General features: G+C 40.9%; 1 protein-coding gene and 1 long non-coding RNA gene across 2 annotated transcripts in view; both read left to right on the plus strand.

Annotated features, from left to right (window-relative positions):
• The first annotated feature begins 545 nt into the window (after positions 1–545).
• Positions 546–4,190, plus strand: LOC135312457 (uncharacterized). The gene is made up of 4 exons (XR_010371993.1): positions 546–647; positions 2,148–2,214; positions 2,934–2,992; positions 4,117–4,190. It is a non-coding gene; the product is annotated as an uncharacterized LOC135312457 (long non-coding RNA).
• Positions 4,191–4,816: 626 nt separating this feature from the next.
• The window catches only part of PLB1 (phospholipase B1), a 53,210-nt gene continuing 35,325 nt past the window's right edge, over positions 4,817–22,701 (plus strand). Inside the window, exons 1-16 of the mRNA XM_064445468.1 lie at positions 4,817–4,864; positions 5,484–5,604; positions 6,443–6,551; positions 7,466–7,517; positions 9,444–9,524; positions 11,050–11,115; positions 11,784–11,884; positions 14,243–14,324; positions 14,980–15,084; positions 15,772–15,867; positions 16,315–16,386; positions 17,010–17,069; positions 17,474–17,534; positions 18,250–18,308; positions 21,527–21,594; positions 22,618–22,661. Of these exons, the coding sequence (XP_064301538.1) occupies positions 4,817–4,864; positions 5,484–5,604; positions 6,443–6,551; positions 7,466–7,517; positions 9,444–9,524; positions 11,050–11,115; positions 11,784–11,884; positions 14,243–14,324; positions 14,980–15,084; positions 15,772–15,867; positions 16,315–16,386; positions 17,010–17,069; positions 17,474–17,534; positions 18,250–18,308; positions 21,527–21,594; positions 22,618–22,661 (1,225 nt within the window). The remainder of the gene's footprint in view (positions 4,865–5,483; positions 5,605–6,442; positions 6,552–7,465; positions 7,518–9,443; positions 9,525–11,049; positions 11,116–11,783; positions 11,885–14,242; positions 14,325–14,979; positions 15,085–15,771; positions 15,868–16,314; positions 16,387–17,009; positions 17,070–17,473; positions 17,535–18,249; positions 18,309–21,526; positions 21,595–22,617; positions 22,662–22,701) is intronic.

Below are 22,701 nucleotides of genomic sequence, written 5' to 3' on the forward strand. Positions count from 1 at the left end.
TTCAAAATATAACTAGCTAATCTGAATGCATTAAGTGCGGGTATCAGGGGCCTATTATCAGCAGTAAAATCTGCATCAGCAATAAAATTGAATCTGTGCATTTTATATAATTTAGCTTTTCTGCAATTTAACTCTGTCTGCTGTCAGGTTTATCTACTTCAGTCCCTGGAGCTGTCAATAGCCCGTTAGTATCTTCAGGGTCTGAACATCTCTGGTTCAGAGAACAGGTTCTTGAATGTTTTGCATTTAAGCTCTGACTTCAATAATTTGATTGTGAGAAAATATTACTGGCATCCAAAAGCTCACTGAACCACAATTAAAACATCAAAGAAATTGAATTATGTGTTTTGTTTGATGTTGGTTTAAGGCAAGAGGCGGTGCTGTCCCTAGAGCATACCAGGGCTTAATTTTCAGGTCTGACCTGGTTTACTTCACTAGTGCAATGTTAATTCAAAAATTAATACTGTAAAGATTTTTCTTCTCCTGGAAAACCTAGCCAGAAGACTTTAACATCATCTGACTCTGTTTCCACTGGCATTGGTAAACATACTCTCTTGTCTCTGCAGGAAAATCCGTATTTGTTCACATATAGAAATAGTAACTACTCGTTTTCCCTGGAGACATCAAACACCAAACAAACATCTCAGGTATAGTAGGACTGTTTGCATCATAGGGACTGAGTGTATTCCAGGGAGTGGGGCAGGTGGGTGAGTTGTTGTAGCCTAATTAACCAATGCTACCTGGGAAAACTGAATACAAGGCTCTGGCTCTTTATTTCCATGCTTGACTAAGTAGTCAGACACTTAATAGCACATTTTCTCCTTGGTGGATTTTGTAAAGTGTGATTTGAGGCAGATGTGTTCAGCCAGCCTAAATTAAGTCTTGCCTTCACTGTTAAGAATCTTTTTTTTTAAACATCTGGATAACAATGCTAATTTCTCTGGCATAACAGCATAGTGAAATTTGGGCCATTTAGCCCTACCATGGGGGAAACTATATCACATCAGCATAGCACCAGTGTGTGGGTCTGATTTCATCTTGTTTGTGCCATAGCAAAACTGAAGAACAATGGGATTTTCTTTTTTTTTTTTTTTTGGGGGGGGTGGGTGGGGTGAGGTAGTTGCAGATTAGATGTGCAGAGACAAACAGCTGTGCTCTTGTTTTTTTAAGTTATGGGTGATTCTGAGCAGAACTTGGTACTCCCAAGCAGCTACAGAGAGAAGTGATAATGCTCATTTTCATGCCCCGAACACAGGGTCTAGATCACATCTACACTCTAAATGACTTATACTCATTGGAATCATAAGATGCTTTTTCCCCTCATTTTAATACAATGCCATCTGTTTTCTTAGTTATTCATGGTGTACAGAATTCTGCATGGGGCAATGGTACCTATGACTCTGATTTTGGTGGCAGTTATGGTGTAGGAGACAAGAAGCAACACTGTGTTATGTTTGTTGCGGTAGTCTTGTTTGGTTGTTTTTTTTAAATTAAAAAAAAAAAATGGAGCAATGGGACAAGACACACAAGTATCTCTTCCTTAGGCAAGTTAGCCTACTTAAGGAGTTCTGAGGAGAGATTTGGAGTGAACACACATCCTTGGGTCTTGTGTGATAGTCTGCTCTGGTGTACTGACAGTCAGCCTTCACTAATTGTAGACCTTGGGGGTGCTTCTGTCAGTAGCTGCAACCTGGAAGAGCCAGGATGGCAAATTTCTGGCTGCATGTAGAGGGCTGCACATGGAAAAGGCAGGCTTATGACATGTTGACAAAGATATGGTTTCATGCTCAGGTATTCCAGGGATGTTCAAACAATTTCTTGCAAAAAGATGTGAGCTCACGTAGCTCAGAGTATGGGTGCACAAAATGTTGCATAGCTGAACGTAGTATGGCACAGAGTCTGAAATAACTGGCCCCAGTCTTAGGCAAGAGCCATGCTGCACTAATATGGCCATGCGACTTTTGGGCAGACTGAGCTTGTGTCAGCCTTCAAAGGGCAGTCGTGGGCATGGCCTGAGGAAAGGCTGGGTTGGGTAGATGTATACAAAGTATGTGGGAAATTTGTTAATCTAATACTCTGAGACACAAATGTTTTATCATGATCAGAGTATAGTGAGTCTGATGTGAAGTCTTGCCCTGTCTTTGCAGGAGAGGATTTATGGAACAAATATTCCCTGTTTTGACCGGAGTCCCTCTGATACAGTTCCAGTTTCAGGTACAGTCCTATGCAATTTTATTGCAGAGCTTCTTCATTTAATGATAGAAGGCGAACAGGAACAGGGTCTAGCTAGGAAAGGTATGCTTTTCTTTGAAGCAGTGCACTCTATTGGCTGTGGCTTTTAAGATCCTTTTTGGAACAACGTAAGTAGTTGTATAGCAAGATGCAAGTTCCCCTTCAAGGATGGTGAAAGCTTATGCAACTGCGTCTTTCATGTACAAACAAAGACATGACAGTGGAAAAGACAGGAGGTAGCTGGGTACTTCAGTTGTAGGGGTGGTAAAGGTGTGTATATATGGAATACGGGCTCTTGTCAGTGCAGTCTGGAGTGCAAAAAGCCACATGGAATCCTGTTGCTGGGTGGATTTTGCCTTCCATCAGAAGCTGCAATGGTCCCAAGATTTCTACCCAGTGCTGGCACCAGAGCTGTGCCTGCTTTTCAGTCATATCCACTGGTTAAAAGGAATCTCAGTAAGCACAGATACAAGACTGAAATTTTACTGCCTCCCTTGCTGCCATAGGTAATGCCCAGTTATAATATCAAAAATAACTTCTGATTTGATATCTGTTGTTCTGAGCTGGTGCTGTCATGAATATTAAAATACTGTCTTTGCAATGATTTATGCTTATTCTAAGGAAAATTTCTGATAACCACCTCAATTTGAAGTTTTCTTTTTCCTCTTTCCCTTACACTACCTTTATTTTTTATTTATTAGTTCATAATCTGAAACCGGCGGATATTCGGGTGATCGCTGCCCTGGGAGATTCACTCACAGTAAGTAAAGATCACTAGATAACCATCGTTGAAGTAATGAAAAAGCATTTCTGAATTTTTATCCTGAGAAATAGAATACATACAGTTATGCCCTATTGAGCCAAACGCATTTTTCACATATGCTTTTTCATACTCCACCTTGACTGACTGGTGATCAGATCGTGAGTCTAATCTGAGTGCAGAGTTCCCACTTAAAGTCCACGAGAGGGCCACAAAAGGAAGAGCTGCAAGATCATATTGCACAGCAGCAAAACCAGCCTGCTAGAGTGGACACAACAGTTGCTTTTCTTTATTGATTCTAGGCAGTTCCCAAGGCATTGGCTTTCAAAGCTATTAGTAAGCAGCATAAACAGAAAGAACAAATTCTGCAGCTAATTGTGTGTATGTGCGTACATATATGATATATGTCTATTATAATACCAATGCCTATAAAGCCATGTCCATTTATACTAACTAAATATTTGAGTAAAACTACAATAGATGATCAGGTGTGTCAAGTGTAACTTATATTGAGTTTTGTGGTTTGGGTTGTTTTTTGTGTGTGTGTGTTGGTGGTTTTTTGTTGTTGTTTTGTTTTTAACAGTATTCCTGGAACTATGTAAACTCATTACCCCAGGACTGGCTGTGATTCTCCAATCAGTGATGACTGCTTCACTGCTCATATCATAATTCATGTTTCTTATGTGTTCTGTCTAATTACCACACTAAATTCTTGTTGTCTCCTTTCTTGGGGAAACTGGGGGCGGGAAGACACAAAATCACTGTACCACCACTTTATTATAATGTTCCTCACATTAAAAATTATTTATTTGGGACCATTGCTATCTTATTTATTCCTTATGTAAATTTAGAATTATATTAATATTTTGAACATTTTAAACCAATTTTTCCCCACTTGATCTAATCAATAAGTTGATCGAAGAGGGTCATTCACTGGAGCAGAGTTAAAATATCTTCAGTCCTTGATCCCCTTGAGGCCAGGGATCTCTTATATTTTGGGAAGATGATGTAGCTTGCTTCATTAACATCCTCTTTAATTGTTTTCACTAGGATCAGTCAGAGAACTAGTTATTGTAGCAATTCTTATTTTCTGAAGGTGAACTTCTCTTATTTTGTGCTTCCAGGCAGGTAATGGGGCAGCATCCAAACCTCATGATATTCTGGATGTCCTGACTCAATACCGTGGTGTTTCTTGGAGGTGAGTTCCAATAATTCCCTCCCAATGGGAGGGAACATATTTTCTTGGGTTTTCTTATGTATAGTTCATTCTTTGTAACAAATGGAGGCTTGTGGAGAGTGAATTTGACTTTGTTTTGCATGGAGCACATGATTTTACTTCCAGTCATGACAAAATATTCAAAGTAGTGGCTATCTAGAGTACGATGTAGCATGGCTGGAATAGGCCTGGATACATGGATGAAATGGCGTCTTTGTTAAGAAGGTCCCTTTTTCATCTCATGGTTGTAGCTGTTGCAAAGGGGACTTCTAGACCCCAGTGGCATTGTACCACTTGCTCATTCTGCGTTTCTGTCCCTGCTCTTCCCCACTGTGGCCCACATCACTCATTAGTCTCATTTAAAATCAGTGGTCTAAAAAAAAATGTCACCTTGGGATCTTTTTTGCTGGTGGTGTTTCATACACAGTATCTGCGTCCTTGATCCCTTCCCAGTATTTCTTACATCATGCAGAACAGTTTATCAATTACAGTACAGTCTTTTACATATGCAGCATTTTATTAGACAGGTCAAAAAGCCACTCTGAAGAAAGGCAATCCTGTTCACTTATTATTCTGCGACTCTATTATTTAACAGAAAACCTGTCAGGATGATTTTCTGTTCATCATTTGTTATCCATCGAAAATACTGCAGTTCTGTAAGAGGCTTAAACAGATACTAAAGCACTTCAAAATACTCTGTTCCAAATTAGGGATGCTATACAGGTGTTGTACGTCCAACTTTTTGTATTTTGATCTTTGATAATATTCTGCTGACATTTGCAGGAAAAAGTATGCTAGCATTCTCTACAGCATGACGGAGGGTAAAGAACACACAGACATGTGGTGAATTTTACCAGTCTGGTAGTATTTGTGCAGTTCAGTGAAATGGAGGGGAAAGGTATTGAGTATACTTATTACTGTCAAACATAAGCTTTTAGAACTTGTTGTTATGGATACAAAGGATATGTTAAAAAAAAATTGGTAATTTATAGTAGTGTGTATATAGAGGATTATATATACTATATATAGAAGTAATAAATATTTTAACAGGGACAACAGCAGCAAAGATGGCAGCTTTTAAAAATTCTAATTTCTTTCAGCTAGGTTTGAACTTATGTTAAAACACGTGAGAGAATTGAAAGGGCAGCTAGGGTACAGGGCTTTTAATATAATTATTATGATTATGACAGTCTCTGATTTTGTGACCCCATTGGTATGCACACAAAGAGCTTGCTTTGACTTAATCACCAAAGAACATGCTGTGTACATGTGTAGAAACCCCATAAGGGGGAGCTGCCTTACCAAGTCCATCATATCTCGGAACATTTCTTTTTCTTCTTTCTTTTTAACAGTGTTGGAGGAAATGAAAACATAAGTACAGTCACAACACTAGCAAGTAAGTACCTTTTTCTGTAAACTTGATAAATATCTGGAGCTATTTATTAAAACAGCTGTTATTACAAAAAAAAGACATGAAGAAAGATTTACAACCGGTAGCATAACAGAATCAATCCCTTTGTATTCAATGTCCAGTGCTGAGTAAAAGTTGCACAATAACCAGGCTGTAATTTGCTGTGCATGACTCAACTATGTATTTTGTAATTCCTAAAGGCTTGGTTGTTTCAGTATTTTTCTGTTGGTTATAGTTCTGCCCCAAATGTGTTGGGGATACATGAATGAAAGATCTTGGATCCCAGCCTAAAGAAACTATGGCGACTGTATGGGAAAGTTGTTTTAGGCAGGAGCAGAATCGTGTTAAGAGATCAAATTTTATATGCTTTTTAGAGGTCACGACATTTTAGATCTGGGGTAATTGTAAGGTTGGTTTGTTAACCTAGGATCTAGAAGGGAATCTTAAGGTCTTTGGGGTTAATACATCTGAGGAAATCAGGTTAAAGGATTTGATTCTAACCTATCTGCAGTTACAGTATGATTGCACAAGTGTCTCCTGCCTTGAGCACAGGGTTACTCAGCCTCACCAGGCAAAATTACTTTGCTAGCCAAGATGATCACATTAGGTCATGAGATATCTGAATTCATGAAATTCAGAAACGTTGAAGGGAAGGAAATAGTTATATGGTGACAAATCTCCATGTTTATTGTACTTAAGGGTTAATTCTTGATAGGTGTCTCTTAAAGCTTTTTAATCGTCTTTAACTGAGGTTTAATCTTGATAAACTCATCTGTTATCTGCTGAAGTAAGCAACATTTCAGGGTGCTGTCTTTTTCTGCAGATATTCTTCGTGAGTTCAACCCATCCCTGATAGGGTATTCTATTGGTACTGGAAAGGAGACTACAGATAATGCTGCACTTAACCAAGCTGTGGCAGGGAATCATGCAGAGTAAGACGAAAACTTTTTTAATTTTAACAGGAAAGTTGATTTTTCTTTAAAATTCAGTTCTAGCTAAAAAAGGCCCAAACCCTGGACTTTGGCAGGAGTGCAATAAGGCTGATAGGCAAGCCCAAATAAATTTCTTTAGCTCATCTCTAGTGTGAAGGCCAAGAAAAGTGATGAGGACTTTGCAATGTTTCTAATCTATGTCAAATAAATTTGCAGCAAAGGCAATGTTTTCTCTAACGTTTTCAAAGCACAAAGCACTTTATGAGCAGTACTTGTATTGTGAGGCAAAGAAAAAATATCCCCGTTTTATAGGAGGTATATTCAAACTCTTGTCAGTAGCACTGAGAGTTTGTGTAGAGAAACTAGGACAGAGAAACATGTGGATTGCTTATGGTCAGTCTGTGGCAGAGCTGGGAATTACCTGGAGACCACTATGCCCAGTCTTCAGTGAAATTCACATTGTACCTTTATCTCTTGGGAGCACTTCTTATGAGACATGCATCAGTGGCTTGAGGCCATGTGATAACATTGATACACATATCACTGAGGCATCCATACATGTATCAATGACATCTGTCTGATGTTGGGAAGGAGAAAAGTGCATTTGTTTTGTGGTAGCACAGTGTATTTTCTGTGTAGTTTGTAAAAGTGTAACCACACAGCATTTGCAAAGTGGTCAAGTGCCTGTTGGATGCTAATTGTTTTCCTTTTTTTTCCCCCTCCATCACTGTTTCAAAATACAGCCTTTTTTAGGTATCGTACTTCTCACTCAATGAAAACTGGACTTTCACATGTTTTTAGCCATTATGTGAGGGATGCCCTTCCATCAGCTTTCCTCTGTGCCTTGCTGTCTATGCAGGTCTCCTTTTTAATTTTCATTATTTTACTTCTATTTCTTTTTTTATTATTTTTAGGGATGTTCCTGCGCAGGTTAGAAGACTAGTGGACCGAATGAAAAATGATACTGTGAGTTTGATATGTCAGTAATATCTTTAGAAAGATGAAACTATGTGGCAGTATTCGCTTCTAACAAGCCAACAGCAGGTGCCAAACATTAAAGCTATGGGTACAGGAGTGTACCATGTAATATTCCCTGGCACAGAGTGTCAGTCAGTACAAAATAATCTATAGCTTTGTCTTAAATTATTTTTCACCAACATGCGATAGTTACTATCAAACCCAGATAATTGTAATTTCCTTATCATTTTTAGCACAAGTGGTGGGAGAACTCAGTGCTGTTGCTTCCCCTCCCAACCTATGTCACTTTGTAAGATGGCAGAGCTGCTTCTCTGCCAGGATTTTGCTGTAGTACTAGTAATTGTCTTGTAAGTACATGGTTTTGCCAGCAGTAATGATACGTGCTAGGATATTGAGGGCAAGTTTTCAAGTGGCGAATCATGTGGAGTGAACATGTGAAGTGAGGAAAGGACTTGTTTTCTTTAAAAACAATTTAGTCCCTTTCACTGTTGTTTGACTTACATGTTTGTTGTTAAGAATTACTTGATTAATGATCTGTAAAACACATATTAGGCAGAGGATTGCTTGCGTATTTTTCACCTCAGCTACTGCTTTGAATGTTTGCTATTTGTAATTTGACAAATGTGCTATGCAATCAGTGACCTAAGTTACACAATATTATTTTGGTTTTCCAATTGTGCATTTGGAAAGCAGCCAAAAAGCCTTCAAGATAACTGTGTGTGTATGTCTAGTATAAATACTCTGCTGAATACATATTGACAAAAATATTTGCAGTACCTTTCTTTTTGGTTCGCTTTTTCATAAACAAGTTTTCATTCTGGCTGTATCTGAAATGAGATTAAAAGGGATAGCAGCTAACAATGAAGTGGTTGGATGGTTTCCATTCCAACCATTCAAGGCTTCTAAGTATTCCCCTCATATTTATCAGTTTGGAAACATCACACAACAGAAATGAATGCAAATAAATATGTTTTATGTAACTGAAACTTTTTAAATTTAACTAATAAACTCCATCCTAACTAGAAAGAAGTTCATATATCATACAGGTCATATATCTTTGATTTAAGAGTTCCTTTTTTTTCTCTTTTTAAAACACAGTTTTATTGCAGGAGGAAAATGTTCCCCTCTCTTAATTTGGATAAGTACATTTTGAGGTCAAACTATTGAACAGTATGTTTACCAGTTGGGATATGTTGCCTTCTACCTTTGCAGATAGATGTTTTTAAACCACTTGAAGATGATATACTATTGCGCTTTTCTTAGTGGTGTTTTGCATGGAAATTGAAGTGTTAAGATATTCAATACAACGTCAGCTACATGGTACTAAGCATATCTGAACCTTTCCTCAAAGCTAAAAAAGTGTGTGTTTACTGAAGCATAATTACCTTGCATTAGCTAACCCCTTGCAAAATGCTTCCAGAGGAGAAAGCGTTATAATTTTTTACCGGTATTGTTAGTTAGTTAATATTGCCCCTCTGTTCTTTGCCGTTTGTCTCGCAGCAAGACCAAAATATATTGCCCTCCGGGGTCTTCCAGCAGGATAGCTGCATTATTTATGATACAGTAATACATATACCATCATTTTTGCAATGAAGATGTATTCCTAAAACTGCAGGAGTCATCACTCAGTGTATACACAAGATATTACTAAGAAAAGCACACAGATGGATTTTGAGCAATATTTTTCTGAAGCACATAATTTTGCGTGGTACTACTGATATTGTGAACCTCATTTAGATCTTACTAGTTTCTTCATCTTCACTCATGTCTACAAATTCATTTTTGTTGTGGATGCTTAGAGAACTATAGCCAGGTACCCTGAGAAATGTTAAATTTGTGTTTAGTATGTCGCCTGCCCCCCCCCCCCCCTTTATTTTTTAATAAATAACTTATTTCGTCTCCTTCTGCATGCAGAGGATAAATTTGCAGACTGACTGGAAGCTGATAACACTTTTAATAGGAGGAAATGACCTATGCAAATTCTGCAACAATCCAGTAAGTCCCCTGCTGCCTGCAGTGTGAACTGGGCCAACCTGGGCATAGGTCCTCTATGCGTTGCAGAGGGTGAGAGGGCAGAACTCAGTGGGTGAGACCAAAATAGGGTAGGTCTTATTTGTGTAGCTCTGGAGTGTAATTGTACTGAGACCTTCAGGTTGTTCAACCTGATGTTATGGTAAATAAAGTTGTATCTTCAGAACACTTGTAAATTACATAATTGTGTCTATTTTGTTTTGCCATTAACTAAGATAACTTTCTGTTATCTAGCCACTTTACCATCTGTAGATAAAAGGTCAAGGGTTTTTGCTGTCCTTTGCCTTGTGCACAGTCACACTCCTAAGTCTCACTTGGTTCTTCATTACCAGTTTCAGTGCCATGGGAATGGTTCTACCCACAGCTTATGCTGATGCAATTATATATACTATAGTGTATAGTGTGTGTGTATATATGTACTCACACATACCAAAGGCTATATATAGTATGTACAGAGGAGGTGAAAGGCTGTGGCAGACTCCTCACATAGTGATGAGTCTTACCTACTTACAAGCAGCAGAGCAGATACTTTTAATTCTGCATGTTTAAATTCAGATCAGGAAAAAACCACAAAGCAGCACAATAAGATGGTTATAAAACAAGGAAAGAGCAAATTAACCACTCCTACCTTTTGCTTCAGACCTAGACACAAAATGGTAGTTCCTTCTGAGTGTGGGTGGCAAGGAGATAGCATGTCTGCATCCAAAGATCACAATGATACTTCCTGTATGTTGAACAGCTACAAATAGTGCCGGCTACAATGCTCTTGGTGAGCTGTGATTTAGGAAATGAATAAGGGAACTGAGCTGTCTCGTTTTGCAGAGTGGGCCAGTGGGGGTCTCAGTGAACTTCTGCTTGAAATTAAAGAGAATTAAGGCTGAAAATAAGACAGACATTTCTCATAGGGAAGTTTATTTGACTGTCGAATAGTTCCACAAGTGAAGAAATATAAATTGGATTACTTGAGACAATTAAATTAGAGGTTTTAAACCACTCAAACGGAACTGGGAAATTTCACCGCTGAGAGGCAAGTATGTAAAGTGATTTCATTCCCAGATAAATGCCTGAGATTTCCCAGTTATCTGTGGCAAGTAAAAAGCATGCGGCAGGCAGGTTGCTAATATTCCATACAGCAGAAACAAACTTAATTTTACACAAACTGATCTCTCCCAAAGACAGTCCCTGTTAGTGAGGTGTTAGCCACGCTTTTAACACTGGCCTGAGCAAGCCTGGGGCTGGAGGATGTTGTGATGTCTGATAATGCCACCAAGTTTGTCCCTTCACTATTATCCAGTGGCTGCTAGATCTTGTGAGTGAGACAGCTGTGATGGGAAGGAAGAAAAGCAGAGACAGTTTTGCCTAAGACTCTCTTACTCTTGCCCTAAGAGTTAGAAACATGAATGCTGCTGTTTGACGCTCCAGCTAGTCACTGTTCTGCCTGCTTGAGTAAACTGGTTGACAAAATAATTCAACCCTCTTGCTTCAACAGGTACAGTATTCTCCTGAAAACTACACCTACAATCTACAAAGAGCTTTGGACATACTTCACAGAGAGGTAAAACAAATTTTCTAGTACGTGGGAGTGGAGATTGTGTCCTGTTTGTAAAGCAGTCACTGATTATTGACTGGGGATTTAGTTCCTTGCTTTCATCTGCGGAGCACTGCTATATGCAGAGGTGCTTGCTTGCAGGCAAATCTTTGTGAGAGGCAGAAACGGCTGGAGAACTATTTTACTGAAGGAATACGGATGTGCTTGGCTCTAGCTGATGTGCTGAGGACAGGTAACATAAAAAGTATTGTAACAAATTTGAACAAACATATGGTATTCAATGGCTAGAAAATGCTCATTCACTAGCTGCAAATAAGTACATTTTTGTGGTCATTGAGAGAAAGATTTTGATATTCCAGATGAGGGTGAGGGTGATAAGAGCACTCAAAGAATTATCAGGTGTCTGAGCCATGCTGAGACCTTTTGAAGTCATTTTCAAATTACAAGCCACCAGCATTTAAAATAGGACTAGGCAGTGCAGGCAGGGGCTGTAATTTAATATTATATGTGTGTGTGATTAATTATTGAGAAAGTACTTTGAAGACCTCTGTTATAAATAATGTAAGGTGCCTGAATCAGCAGACTGCCACCTGAGGTCTGCTGTGGCTGTGTAGGGTGCAAAGATGGCACTCTACTCCGGGCATTGGCTATGGGTTTGCTTATTCTCTTGGCAGGTTCCACGGGCATTTGTCAACCTGGTGACAGTGCTTTTCACACCAGGCCTTCGGGAGCTGCATGCATCACAAAACAATACCTGCCCAAGGAGGATTATGAGGTTTGAAGATTATCTGTGTTACAGATCTGTTGCTGACAGAAGGCTGCATGGTCTTCTCAGAAAACTTCTCTTAAAAGGAAAAGGTTCTAGTATTTCAGAGCATCAAACACCTTCCCCTGTGTATGCACATGTACCCACATGTTGATTTCAACACAGCATTTAGAAATACCTGTCTGTCTGTCACTGTATCTGTATCTCAGCCCTGCTGTTACCACTTTTTGTGGAGGTGCTGTTTTAATGACTCATCACTAATGCTGCAAGGGACCTTGAGCCAGAGTAGAAAGAGCTCAGCTGTGAACTCTTTGGGCAAAGACAGAGGAGAGATTAAGACACAAGGTTTTTTTAGTTGATCACTTTCAATATAGCTTTATTTACAGATTTACCTTTCTGCAGTCTTAAAACTCTCCCTCTTCTGTAGTTTCCAATCTCTGTAATCATATTGTTGTTTATTAGTGGTTAGTCTCTCAAGTAAGATGGCTGGGATGCTTAATTGTGCTACCTATTGCCCTGTCGCTCAACGATCCTCTCAGGTCAGTGTGACTCCACCACTGAGTGGCAGGTCTGTGTCTCAGGTAGGGTCCAACATGCCCCCCAGACCTGCTCCTGGGAGCACTTGCTTGGTTGCAGAAAAGCAAATCTCTGCTTTTCTGGACAGACAGGCAGAATAACCTTGCCCTGGGAATGTAGGCAGCCATTTCTCCTCCTACTGCTTGCATCAAGGAGCTGGTACTGGATACCATCAACATGGATGACTCCTGAGAGTACCAAATAACCTAAGAAGAGATTGTGTCTCCACTAATTTTGCCTTGCTTATGTTATTGAAACGCTTCTGAAAATACAAGTTAGATTTGTATTGACTTTCATATAGATGTACTGCAGAAGTAAAATCTTGTATTGTTCGTTGCTCTACATTAAGAGAAGTTTGGAGGTAGAGGTCTGTATATACTTCATACGTATGAACTGCATCTCTGTTGGAGGTATTTCTGGAAGAGATCTCTCAGGGATGCTTTATTATGATCACATGACTAGATTTTTAAAAGGAGTCCTTTTCCTCATTTGGATTTCTCAAGGGATGATGAGGTGTGCCCAGGAAGGGAGAGCACCAGATGAAAAAATGTCATGTGCTTAGAAGGATCAAAATTTCAGGGAGGGGTATAAAGGAGGCCAGCACAAATTCACAGAAACTTAAAATAGCTCATGGTGCAATGGCTCGCTAAGAATGGAGATTCCAGCATCAATCTTGGCCTCTGTTTTGGTGCTCTACCATCCTCCACGTGAAATGTCCTGCGGCATTTGACCCTCTCAGTTGATTAGAACAAATTTGTGGTTACTCTGTCTTGAAGGATACTTGCATAGTTCTGCTAAAGCAAATCATGTTGCACAGGCGTACTTATGAAGTGTTTGTGGTGGGTTGGCCCCAGCCAAGCAGCCATGCGGCTTCTTATTCAACCCACCCCAGCAGCATGGGGAAGAAAAGATGATGAATATGAGGAGGAAAAACTCATGAGTCAAAATAAAGACAGGAAAATCACTTACTGAGTACCATTGCATGCAAAACACACTTGACTTGGGGAACTTAGCTGAATTTGTCCACTAGCCTAAATATTTAGTTATGGATTCAGGTATTGGGAAACAAAGTTAAACACTTAAGGCACCTATCCTCCCTCATTCCCAGGCTCAACTTTACTCCAAGCACCTCTCCTTCCTGCCTTGTTACTGCCACAGGACACCTTCAGTGCCTTCAGTGAGACATGGGTGGTGCAGGGGGTTGGGGTCTGGACATAGCCGCATCTCTCTGCTACTCCTTTCTTCTCACTCTTGTCCTGTGCTCTGGCATGAGTTCTTCAGATGTGTACCTCCTCCTGTGTGGGCTCATCCACAGGCTGCAGTCCCTGCAGGGGATGTCTGCTCTGCCATGGAGTACCTCCTCCTCATTCCCACTGTTGTTCTCTCCTCCTCTACCTCTCTGGTGTTTTGTGCCCTTTCTTAAACAGGCACCACCATCTTGGCTGAGAGGCTCAGCTGTGCTCTGCGGTGGGTCCATTGAAGCTGTCTGGAACCAGCTGTGTCTGGCACAGACAGCCCTGGACTCTCCTCACAGAGGTCATTCCTGCTGCTAAAACCTTGCCATGGACACTCAGTATGGTTTTTTTCTTGCATGGAGCCTTCTCCTCACTTAATGTTCATGAATTTATCACTAATAAATGTTTCTGCTCAAGAATCAGGGCTGTGCAGAAACTCAGAGGAGAGCGTTTCAGAGAAATCCCTCTCAGAGAAGCTTTAATCATGTAGCTTGTTAGCTTGGGAATGGGGGGGTAAAAGAGGAGAGGATCTCAGTGCCATGCTCTCATCCCACAGGATCCTGTGTCCTTGTGTCGTAAACCCTGAGGACAATTCCAACGCGTTCAAGAAGTTGGTCTACTTTAACAGAAGGTATCAGGTAAGGCACGTGGCATTTGTTACAGGTTTAATGTCATCCTCCTGTTGATCAAAGGACCACAGAGGGTCTAATATTTGGAGATTGGGGGACAGATTCCACTCATTTTAATTACATATTTGTAGTTGTGATTTTAAAAAAAAAAAAAGGTGAGGGGGAGATGAGAGTAGAGTCAAGATCTTTACACATCTTTACAACTCTGATTCATTAAAAGAACAAAACAGACGAAGAAAAAAATTGTTAGAGCCGTAGAAAGTAGTGTACGTCAGAGACCCAGCAGTTTCTTGATCACTTATCTCGTTGGAGATCAGATTAAGTCAAACATGATAACTCAGGAACAAACTTCAGGCACAGCTGTCAGCCAGACCAAAAACACTTTGATGGTTCTGGAAGAATGTCTTTTTGACAGAAAATCTAATTGCTGAGCAGGTTGCTTGCCCATGTCAGCCGGGCAGCTGTCCCAAGGCCGCCTCTCTGCAAAGCAGCCCGGGACGCATGTCTCAAAGATGTCTATGTTGGCTACCTGGTGCAAGCTGGAAACCATGGCCATGCCTGGGTTTCTGCATAGGGAGGGGGAACCCCTGGGTGAGATGTAGGTGAACAGAGGGAGTCAATGAGCTGAATGTAAAAGGAATGGTGACTACTTTTGACTCTTTAGGAGAGGACCCGCCAGTTAGTGGAGAGTGGAAGGTATGATACTACGGACAATTTCACAGTGGTTATGCAGCCATTTTTGATGAATATGAACATGCCAAAAACACAGGTAAATAACAAAAAAAACCAAACCCCAAACCACCCATACATTAAATGCTGGTGCAATTCCACTGACTTTTCAAAATTGTCTTGGCTGTAAATGTGACCAGCAGTTTTCTGGCCTAACATTTATGATGTTCAGTTAAACATTTTCTGCAATTTTGGATGTTATGGAATAACTGGGAGATAATGGGAAACAGGAATACAGACCCTGAAGATATGATTTTGGGCACTGAGTCCACTCTCCAGCAATCATACAACAATGCAGTAGATAACTTAGTTCAAAGTCTTCACCAGGGAGCACTTGCCCTATATCGCCTATGCATCACAAAGTCCCTTCTGGTACTTTGGTAAATGACTTTTAGTGTGAAACCCCATGTGCTTCAAAAGGCTATAGTGTGAATCTCAGGGGAATAAAGAATACAATTGATATCTGTGCCCGAGTATTCTGTACCCAGAGTCACAGTGGTCTGTAATCCTTATTATTTTGGAAATTCTACATTAAAAAGCTTTAAAAGGCTTATTAGTTCTGACTTATTAGTGTTCTCTGGCCCAGTTTAATTCTTTTGGCCTCAGAGGCCTTTGCAGCTACTTTGCTTTGAAGCCAGCTGCAATATCTCATTGGAAGAAAGCGGGGATAAGGCACAGCTTGTTGCACGTTTACTGCCTCTGTGACAGCATCTGTCTTTTTCTCTAGGAAGGGTTGCCAGACAGTTCATATTTTGCCCCGGACTGTTTCCACTTCAGCCAGAAGTCTCATTCCCAGGCTGCACGTGCTTTGTGGAACAATATGGTAATATTTTTTTAAAGGTTTCATTGGCCACTCCTCATCTCATCCATCCTGCAAAAAAAACAAACCTCAGGGAGCTACTATGCAGCTAGCCCTATCTCTTCTGGACCAATAAATGTGTTTACAAAGGAAAAAAGTGATAATGTGAAGAAAGGTCACCTTAACAGTTAAACCAGTGATATCAAAGAAGTAAATCTCAGAGTATGTTAAGGCTGGGGGTGTTGGACTTGTTTCAGGGGGGTGATCCTACCTGTTACATTGATCATCACACTACATTTGTGGTGTATGGGAATTAACCTCTTCAGCATGCAAAGCAGCTGGAGACAGCCGCCAGCATGGGTGCAGTGCACTGCAGTTGTCTTGCTGTGCTGCAGAGGTGGCTTTCAGCATTACCCATTGGGCTCTGATACTTAATCACTTCTCTTCTGTGCTGCCCCCTTTTTCCCACAGCTGGAACCCTTAGGGGAGAAGACAGATAATCAACAAATGGAAGATGAGATTCTTCTCAGATGTCCAAGTGAGGTAAGTTACAAGGTGCTGGGGGTGGCTGGGAGTCTGTGTGAGCCTGGAGTGCTGTCTCTGTGAGGGGGCTCTGACTCTTGCCTACATCGTTTGTGCCACTGCCACCCGTAGCAGTATGAGCACCCTGCCATGAGATGGGGGGGGTAAGCTCACCCTAGGAGTAAGCTTCCTCACAGCCACGCATTATGGTTGGTCAAAACACAAGAGAATGGTTGTTTGGCCTACCTAGTGTAGACCATCGAGTATCCACACTGAATGACAGAGCTTTAGTGGGGGAAACAGAGCAACAATGGCACCAGTCAGCATAAATCTACAGAGATCATGAGGATTACCTTGCAGTGGGACCACAAGCTTCTTGTTAATCACACACAGCGGGGTCCCAAGCATATTCTGTAAGTTCTGGCTGTGTGAAAATAGTGCCCCAGGTTTACACTGTTGCTGCATGGATTTTAAAAGTGCTATTTCTTTCTTGTTTTATTTATTTATTTATGTTTAATCCCTGGGATTCATCTGCATCCAGTTGCTAATAGTCTATAGACTTCTGAGAATTGAAGCTTGGGGAATGGAAATCTCTGTGTATTCTTCTGATCCTTTGCATTGACTCAGATTGGCTTGTTTTGTAGGCTGAGCCATTCCTGAGGACGTATAAGAACAGTAATTACACATACCCTAGCCAAACTTCAGTAAGTATCATCATCACCATCCCACTACTACTCTGCTGCATTTGCTCCTGTATGGTAACCAGATGAGTCATGCTCTGCACCACAGGTGAAATCAGTCTTTGGCCAAAGGGGTTTGGGAGGCTGAGTGTGTGGCAGGGAACAGGAAAGCATTCCCTGAGTTAGGCAAAATGCATCCAGAAACACCTGTAACAACATGCTCAGACAGCATGGTTATCAGTACAAGATGCTACTCTACTCTGGGCAAAACTGAATATGACTATTGAATTGAGTAACCAAGACCTGTCTGGTTAATTACATGCTAAACAGGCTTTTGTTTATCCACCTGGCCTCTAGGAGGAAGATCCTAGTCACTACTGACTGTATTTCCTTAGTCAAATGGTATTCAGCTTTCTTTTTCTCTTTAGAATTATGGAACCCAGCTGCTATGTGCGGACAGGACTCCATCCTCCCCGCCTGCAACTTCAGGTAGTCTTGCCTGTTTTGTGTTAAGAGGCTGAATTACTTTCAACTGTCCTTCAAGATGAGTTTTTATTTTTGCTGAAATGACTGCTGGACTGTGAAAAACACTGCTTAGAAAAGATGTCATGTTTTCCAGCAGCTGCTTAATAGATACAATGCCATACTGCCACTCAAGGTAACATTCTGACTAAGTGACTTCACTTAACTCACTGGCAGTGAGTTATTTAATGTATCTAATATCTCATTATAAAATCCAAATTTGTGTGCTGACATAGCCTGTAAGTGATACCACCTAAATCTTGGGGAAGGAAACTGGAAATTCAGCTTCATGCATTCAGTTTTTCAGATAACTTCATATTGCCTTCTCCTTAGTCCTTCTCTGCCTTCTTAAAGCTTTAATATGCCATTCCTGCTTTGTCTCATACTGCATTGTTTTACCTTCATCTTGGTGCTGGATATTGTTTGCAACTTACGGTTATTTGCTCCTTGGTCTTCTGTCTTTTTGCTAGCAATGTTAACCATTGAGATGCTGAACAATATACATATGCTGCTGCTACAACTACATGAGATGAGCTGGAGAGAGCTCCTGTTTTATCACCTGGCTATTGCAAAAAAAATGTGTCTGGGCATCAGAATGCACAATGACCTGTTTCATATATACAATGGTGAAAATGAATAGCTACTTCCTATCCAAGCTCAGCTGCACCTCTTTCCTTTGCAGTGCATTCCCTAAAGCCAGCTGATGTGAAAATTATAGCAGCCCTGGGGGATTCTTTGACGGTGAGAAGATAGTGTTTTTACTGTTCTCTTGGTAAAACTACAAACATCTGCCTGCACCAGTGGAGGGGAAATAGCTGTTGTACCTAGAAGCAAAGATCCATTCATTCATGGATGATAATAGATCTAGCAGCTAGAACAAGAAAGAAGGTGTCAGTTCTCCAGCGCTCTGTTCTCCCCACGCACACATTCACATGCTTTTGAACTAGGGCAAAAACACAGGCAAATCCTTTGAAGAGGTGCTTAAATAGTTTGCTGAATTGGTGACAGAAGATTAGATGCTGCTGAAATTAATGGGAAATATCACAAGCCTTAGGTTACTGTGTTTTTTCAAAGTTTCTCTGAATAAGATCAGACTGGTGAACCTGTTCTTTTGCCTTGGTTCTTTCAGGAACAGAGTGTGACTAAGGGATGCTGAATAATAACATTTTATTCAGTTTAGCATTAATGAGATAAGGCTGTGCAGGGGTGAGCGCCCTCTGACTTTATCCATTTCAGAAGATATTTGGTCATCTTTTTTTCTTGTGCCTGTTTTAACTCATAACTAATTTCTTCATCAAGATGTAGTTCTTGCTGAAGATGATCCTTTTGTAGCCTAGAAGGAATATGTCTCAAGATCCAGATGTCCTATATTCCAGTTATGTCTTTCTGCTTAATGTTTTCATGCTGGTCAAAGGCTGAAGTTCTACAGCCAGCTCAAAGGAAACAGTGGACAGAAAGATGCAACTGGAACACAGGTTTCTCTGAATCTGAGCCTTAACAACAAACACATTTGTATACAAACCACAAAGCCTTTACAACTCTCTGGCAGGCATGTTGCTAAAGTTCCTACACACAGGAGACCGCTGAAATAAATAGAAGCATTTGAATGCAAACCTGCAATATTGAAAAATGAAAGATATTCTGTATATAGCTGTGGTTGCTGTATTATAATATCCAGGACCCTGCAGGTGTTTCTGCTTCTAAGTATAGTCTGTAGAAACTGAGAATAAAATCTGCTTTCAGAGAAAGTGCAGTGGTGCATTGCTGTCTCAGAGCTGCATTTGGCCTGTGCATAGTTATTCTGAACACCGCTCTTCCATTAATTCACTAAAGCTAATATACAGAAGAAAACACAGTGTTGTGGTTTAATCTGAAGTAGCAGCAAGTAGTCTGCCTGGTCTTGTGCTGTGCTGAAGTACTACCCCATACCCAAATTTAGCAAGAAACTATAGTATCACAGCTGACATGCACTCTGCTTCCAAATTCTGGTGTTGTTTTAGGAGAGATGTAGTTGCTAGCTTGCCTCTTTCTTCAGGGTAAGTGTAGAGAGTTCTTTCTTCCTTGCTCTAGTACTAGTATAAGTCTCTCCAATTAGCATGATACTTTTCAAATCAGCATAAAGGTATTATGGTGCTTCTTTCTCAGATACGTTTTTCTCTGAGTTCATATAGTGTTTCTTATCATTAGTCAAAGAATTTTATGTGTGTGTTTGAGACCTTTTTCATAATTCTTAAGTAATGCAACTGTAAATGAGCTATTCAGCTCATCTAGAACCTTGAGAAGAAAGCCTTGTTTGTGGCCACAGGAGGAACCTGAACATACACAAGTCTACAGGACCTGACAAGGTGCATCCCAGAGTCCTGAGGGAACTGGCTGATGTAGTTGCTAAGCCACTGTCCATGATGTTGAAAGGTCATGGCAGTCAGGTGAAGTCCCTGGGAACTGGAAAAAGGGAAACATTGCACACAATATTAAAAGGGTACAAAGGAGGACCCAGGGAATTACTGATCTGTCAGCCTCACCTCTGTGCCTGGGAAGATCATGGAACAGATCCTCCTAGAACCTATAGTAAGGCACAGGGAGGAGATTTGAGACAGCCAGCATGGCTTCACCAAGCAAAAGTCCTGCCTGACCAACTTAATGGCCTTCTATGGTGGAGTGACTACATCAGTAGACAAGGGAAGAGCTACGGATGTCGTCTATCTGGATTTCTGTAAGGCCTTTGACATGGTCCCCCACAACATCCTTCTCTCTAAGTTGAAGAGAAATGGATCTGATGGACTGCTCGGTGGCTGAGGAATTGGTTGGATGGTTGCATCCAGAGGGTAGTGGTCAATGGCTCAATGTCCAATGGAGATTGGTGACAAGTGGTGTCCCTCAGGGGTCTGTACTGGGACCAGTACTGTTTAATGTCTTCATCAATGACATAGAAAGTGGGATTGAGTGCACCCTCAGCAAGTTTGCAGATGACACCAAGCTGTGTGGTGCTGGTGACACACCTGAGGGATGGGATGCCATCCAGAGGGACCTAGACAAGCTCAAGAAGTGGGCCTGTGTGAACCTTGAGATTCAACAAGGCCGAGTGCAGAAGGACTTGGGGTTACTGCTGGATGAAAAGCTGGACATGTGCTGGCAATGTGCGCTTGCAGCCCAGAAGGCCAGCTGTATACTCAGCTGCATCAAAAGAAGTGTGGCCAGCAGGTTGAGCGAGATGATTCTGCCCTTCTGCTCTGCTCTGGTGAGACCCCACATGGAGTACTGTGTCCAGCTCTGGATTCCTCAGCATAGGAAAGACATGGACCTGTTGGAGCAGGTCCAGAGGAGGGCCACAAAAATGATTGGAGGATGGACCACTTCTATGAAGAAAGGCTGAGAGAGTTGGTGTTATTCAGCCTGGAGAAGAAAAGGCTTCAGGAGGACCTTATTGCAGCCTTTCAGTGCTTAACAAGGCCTGATAAGAAAGATGGGGACAAACTTTTCAGCAGGCCCTATTGCAACAGGACAAGGGGGAATGGTTTTAAACTAAAAGAGGGTAGATATAGACTAGATATAAGGAAGAAATTTTTTACGGTGAGGGTGGTGAAACATTGGAACAGGTTATCCAGAGAGGTGGTAGATACCCCATCCCTGGAAACATGATGGATAGGGCTCTGAGAACCTGGTTTAGTTGAACATGTCCCTGCTCATTGCAGGAGGGTTGGACTAGAGCTGTAAAGGTCCCTTCCAACCCAGACTATCCTATGATTCTATATATTTTGTGCATCATATACAATTTGATGCTTATAAATAATTACAAAGGTATCGATGCATTCTTCAGGAGGAAGGTTGGGGAGAAGCTAGATGCCTTCTAATGCTTTTGAAGAAATGCACTCAAAGTAAATAAAATTACTATGTATGAATGACTATTGTATTAATAATTGTGCTTTAATTTCATGTGGTTAATGAAAAATAATATCCAGGCTGGTACAGGAATTGCCTCAGATAATCTCCTGGATTTGGACACTGAATACCGGGGACTGTCTTGGAGGTAAGTCTTCAGCCAAGATGATGAGGAGATATATATTCTTTTCTGGAAAGAACTTTATTTCTTCCACATGGTTTGGGACTTTCAGCTGCCAGCTGATAAAAAAAAAAGTTGTTAGCACTTCTTGTGAAGATGTATCAAGATCCAGGATTTGTCATAAAGGTGGCTTTGCAGAAAATGTTTTCAGCAATTGATTTTAAGCTAGCCTTTTGACTTCTCTCATGCTTTTATCTTTGGCTGCTTGTGACACTTTGTATTTTATTGGTGGGATGGCAAGTTGGAAATCTACAAAATTGGAGAAAAATCCCTGGAACAAACAAGTCAAACCTGGGTGCTTTTGGGATGACTTCTCAAAGTTTTCTATTTCTGAACTTTTTGTAGCGCCATGTAAAACGCTTTAACTGCAGAACTCTTATCACATGCAGCTCACAGTTGTAAATACTAGGGTTTTTATTTTTTTGGTGTGATGATGTTGCTCAGTTGATGCTGACTGAAGCAATTATGTGCTGTCTTAACAATTCTCCGTAAGCCCGAGTGTGGCCTCAGTGTGTCCCACCAATTGAAAAGCTGGAGAGAACATACCCTGTGCAGGGGGCAGGAAAAGAGACTGAGGAGCTGCTGCTGCAGATCTCTTGTCACCCAGGGGCAGGCTGGCTGGTGCTGCCTTAGAATGGCTTCATGAGGCTGGAACTCGAAGTTGACCTTCTAATCTGCAGTACTTTAGGCCTCGATTATTCAAGTATGTAGCTGCCACAGGCATTTTTCTGCCATTTCATAATGGTTGACTATACCCTGATACAGCTGCAAAATCACTGAATCCTCCTGACAAGCATCTTTACCACTGAAACCTCATCCATTCTCCCTAGTAGCACTTCCACTTCTGTCCTCTCCATGTAATCTGATAGATGGATAGTTACCAAATTAATCACCCTTCATTTTTTCTCATGATGTGGTAGGCTTTCACTTTGCTTATTGTCTGTGTCCAGCTAAGAGATGAATGACTAGCATTTTTCTTTCTCATTTTAGTATTGGAGGAGATGCATCATTAGAGAATGTGACAACTCTACCTAGTAAGTAAAAGCTTTGCTGGATCTAATTGGCAAGATTGGA

This window comes from Phalacrocorax carbo, chromosome 3, assembly GCF_963921805.1.
Source record: "Phalacrocorax carbo chromosome 3, bPhaCar2.1, whole genome shotgun sequence".
Lineage (NCBI taxonomy): Eukaryota > Metazoa > Chordata > Aves > Suliformes > Phalacrocoracidae > Phalacrocorax > Phalacrocorax carbo.